The sequence below is a fragment of the Olea europaea genome, chromosome 3 (assembly GCF_002742605.1).
Source record: "Olea europaea var. sylvestris chromosome 3, O_europaea_v1, whole genome shotgun sequence".
NCBI lineage: Eukaryota > Viridiplantae > Streptophyta > Magnoliopsida > Lamiales > Oleaceae > Olea > Olea europaea.
In genome coordinates, this window is record NC_036239.1 from 7,304,817 (window position 1) to 7,309,639 (window position 4,823).

Here is a 4,823-nt window from a genome sequence, read left to right on the forward strand (position 1 = left end):
AGCATGAATACTTTTTTCAGGGTGAATACAACTTAATTTAATTCAGAGTCATTCTTGTACCATGTTTAAACCTTTGTCAGCCCATGTTTATGTTCAGTCATTATAAATCAATAGAGTGTGAGTATCATAATATTTTACCGTGTAAATCTTGATCTTTTTCCTTTTTAAATCCAAATAAATCAATAGAGTATGGGTATGATAAGATTTTACCGTGTAAATCTTGATCTTTTTCCTTTTCTAATCCAAATTTTGACGTCCTTTTATTATATTTGTAATAGGGAGAACCAATAAAATATAGTTTTATGTATGCTCTAAGTGTAAATCCTTGAACTCAAGTTTTATTTATGTACTATCAATAAATGAATATTACAAGTAATCTCCATATCTCATGTAGACAAAACTTATGACAGTATATGACTAATAATAAGATATTACTTAGTACATACTTGTATTACTTTTTATAAAAAAATAAAATTAAGAATAGAAGATAAAGTACGGGAAACCAAATATGATATAATTTTACATGTCTATATATATCTTCTTTTATTTGTCAATTGGATATCTCAAAATCATTGCCATAGAAATCTTTCTTTTGTGTGTATTTTGCTTCTATTAATCTGTTATGAAATTGTTATGAAATTGCCACTATGGAAGAACAATACCAACTTCTGCCAGAAATTATTTCCAACAATCAAAAGTGGAAAGCTAAAGTGATTGTAGTTGAAAAACAATCACCAAAGCTTTCGAGACAAGGCAATGAAAGGTACCAACATTTGATGTTAATGGATACTCATGTAACTCTTCTTCGTACATTTTTTCTTCATTTCTTTTTGTTTTTTGTTTTGTGTTTGTTCTTAATCTAAGATCACATATATTACAGTTATTTATATGGTTCCTCATGATTTTTCAGGGTAATACTATTCAGGCAAACTTATATAATTTCAATATCATTGCTTTTGAGGATCAACTTGTTCTGAGAAAAACTTATACTATTTCGAAAGCTTACGTGAAGAACAATACGACAAACTACAGATATTCGACCGGCTCTCTAAAATGGACAATATTTGGAGAAACTCGTATTGAAGAATTGAATGAAGATAATCTAGAGTTTGTATTCTCAACATATCAACTGACACAACTTCACGAACTCGAACAATACATGGATACAGATGCTGATTTAAGTAAGACAAAATTTCATAGATATTAAATAATCATATATTAATTCTACAGAAATATAGTTTCCTTCAAATTCGTACTGCTTATGTTAAAAAAAAAAAATTGATGGCTTATTTCAAATTTGCAGATATACTTGCAGTTGCAGTTGATATGACACCCAAACGATTGATTCAATCCAAAGATGGCAACCAAACTTGGTTGCAAGATATCATACTTCTAGACATGAATTTCAAAACAATGGTGCTTACACTTTGGGCTTCATTTGTTGACAGAGAATGCTTACTGATAGCAGACATTATTGACAAAAAGTCAGTCATCTTCGCAACCCGTCTAAAGGTTACATCATTCTTTGGTATGTTCTATTGTATTATTTCAACTTCTCTTAAGGTATATATTACATCATTTACACATTCTCCATATTGATATTATATAGGTTTAAAATTGTTCACGAAAGTCCATTCCACTTTCTTTATAAATACGCCTTTCAATGCAGTAAAACAAATGACAGAATGGTATGTGAAAAGTGTTATATTTTATTATTCTTTTTTTTCTCTCTCTCAATTATTTTTCCACACATTACTATTGGAGTTACTAATTATTTTCATGTCTTTTGATTAGGGTAAGAACAAATTTCATTAAAATTAAGAACAAATTTCATTAAAATAGATGATTTTGTTTTCAAAAAATCATACATGGACAAGAGCCCCACGAATCTTTCTCTACTTGTATGAAGTAAATTCACTCCTATTCAAAATCTTCAGGGACGCCTTCTAGCGGTAATATTAAGGTTACATGTGCTATTCAATCTGTATTTTTTTTCCTAATATAGAGATATATATTACAATGTACACTCAATCATATTATTTATTTTTCCTTGTAATTTCTCTAAGTATATCCATACTGTAACAGCGAAAGTTTTATTGGGTAAATGGCACAGCAACAATAGATAAAATTGATAGCAAATCTTGGTACATGGCTTGCAATAACTGTTTTAGACGGTCGAATGTTGATTTTGGAGAACATATCTTTGTATTTTTTGCAAAAATCCCAATTCCAAAGTTATTCCTAGGTAAAATACACTAACGATTAATTACTTTTCATTTTTTATACCTTTCTACTTCTCTGTATTACTCTTGCATCTATTAATACTAATTTCTTTTTCACTTTAGGGCTAGAGCATATGTGCAGCTTTCAGATGTCACGGGATCAACCAATGCAAATGCAATTGGTGAACCAGCTGAGAAACTATTATTTACAACTTCAAAGTCTTTGATGGAGGAAACCAAATTTGTAAGAAATCTAACTTGTCTCAAACATTTTGTCATTCAGTACATATTTTAGTAGAATAATATTAATACAATTTAAAATTAACACAGGGTTCAAAGACAAATTTGGAAGCAACCATTAAAAAAATGCAGAATACTGAACGAGCTTTCTACTTGAAAGCATCCCAAAATGAACCTAATTCATCAAGTTACAGATTTGATATCATCTCTGTAACAGACTTTGACAATCCAAGTCCAGGACAAGAAATTCAAGCAAATATTGATCATGCAAGTCTTGAACCAAAAATCCAAACAAACGTTGTTGACAGTCAAGTTGTGGTTACAACAGTTGGGAAAAATGTTGGGAAAAACATTAGTACAGACTATCAAGAAGATTCGTCACATCCAGCGAAAAAAACCCTTTTCAAATCTTCCAATGAGAGTTCCAGCTCAAAAATGGCTTGTGATAAAAACATAAGTTCAGACTCAAATCCACTTGCTCAAAAAGAAAAATTGGAATAAATGGTAGTGGAAAGTAAAACCAACCTTTTGACAAGAGTGCCGTGTGGTTTTGTAAATTTTTTGCTATTTTGATTTGTGAAATTTGTTTTCATTGTAAATTTGATCTTGAACTTCTATTTTGTTAAGTATGTATAATTTTCTGATCAAAAACTGCAAAACAAAAAAAGTAATGACAAATGATATATATGTAATCCCTACATCATCCACCTCGAAAACCAGTCATTATTTTTTTTATCTTGGCCATACGCTGTAATTAATGATGGTAATGAAGTTAATTTTTATTCTCTCTTATCTATCATTGACTGTAATACAAACACATGATTAATTACGATGAATTTACAAATTTACAAATCACAATCAAACGCATCAATATGTATACTGTTATCTCAATTATTCACTGGTTAGTTCCTTGCCAATAATTCCATCTTCCAATATATTTTCAAACATATTCAACACATACGCTAACCAAATCATAATTCATGCACAATTCGTGCATCGCACGTAACATAGACTAGTATCATAAATAATTCAATAAACTTTTCTCGTCCAACATCCGCGAAGAAGTGAACAAAAAATACAGTTTCAAGTCGAACCGTCTTAGCAATCTTTGTTTCACATAACGCATAATACATAAGATCTAGTCGATGCTTCCTCCAATGTAAGCACGGGTTAGACGAAAAACTGTTTTCCCATATTTCAACAATCCATTGCAGTCTATTGTGATCTTCATCTACCCAAAACTGCAAAGTAAATTTAGACAGACATAAATAACTCTACTTCATCCTTCTTCCTCTGCTACTTTCAAAGAATGCAAGTCTTCCCATTTATTATTCAAGTGTATCCAATCCCCTGAGCCTATGTTGTTATTTAACGAATCCACAAGCATTATCCCCCTTTCATGTATAGAATCAAAAACTTTTCCTTTCTTGAACTGCTTATGATGAGCCCATTATAAAAAACCCATATCCTCACCACTTTCTTGAAATAAACAGGAGCTGTTGTCGTTTCTAAATGAATGTTTGAAAGTTCATAGTCTAGCTACTTGATTTCAGTTTGGTTTTCTACTAAATGAGCTGCCTTTGTTTCAAAAAGAATAGAACTCAACAATTGAATGATTGAAAGTTCAAAGTCGAGTCGCAAGTATTCCATTCAGTTTAATCGGTCGTCAGGTAATATGTCTACAGGTAAACAAAGTTACTCCAAACAGGGCTTTGGCACACAAAGATCAAGAATCAATGACTACATCACTGTTCTTCCGAGAATTAAGTAGGGACCTTTATGGAAATATTACAGCAGGTTAACTCTTATTTAAGTTAGCACAGCACAGGTATGATTTTCATTATACCTCATTAAATTTCTGTAGAACTTCAAAGAACTTGACAAGATGACATAAATATGCTTGTAACTTTGGAAAATTTGACTATTATGTCGAATATACTCCACCCCCGACAAATGATGACCCATTATTCCTACTGATTAGGATGACGACGACGATGATTGCTGTTGTAATGATATCTTTTCAAAACTCTCTTTCATTGCAGAGTTTTTTCGAGGTTCTTTTAATCTAGTTAAAAGTAGTGATGAGTCATTTGTCTTATTGTAAAATTATTATTTTTGTGTAAGTTGTATTATTGTGATGAGTGATATGCATGAAGGATCTTCTCTTCTATATAAGGAGCTTTCCTCCTTCATTGTATCTCATCTCGAGCCCAGCTATATTATTAAATAAACGTTTGGTTTTATCTCCACGAGTTTCTAAAACTTTCTAGTATTCTTTTCAAGAACAAGCCAAAATGAAGCAAAATTAAATAAGGATAGCTGAACATTGATACTTAGAATGCAAAATTTGTGGAACAGCTA

At 31.0% G+C, this 4,823-nt stretch overlaps 1 protein-coding gene across 1 annotated transcript; it reads left to right on the forward strand.

The window, feature by feature from the left end:
- The first annotated feature begins 647 nt into the window (after positions 1-647).
- LOC111377839 lies at positions 648-2,963 on the forward strand. The gene is made up of 6 exons (XM_023000968.1): positions 648-794; positions 911-1,181; positions 1,304-1,528; positions 1,610-1,688; positions 2,346-2,466; positions 2,553-2,963. The coding sequence occupies exons 1-6, from the start codon at positions 648-650 to the stop codon at positions 2,961-2,963; spliced, it is 1,254 nt and encodes a 417-aa protein (XP_022856736.1).
- The last annotated feature ends 1,860 nt before the right edge of the window (positions 2,964-4,823 follow it).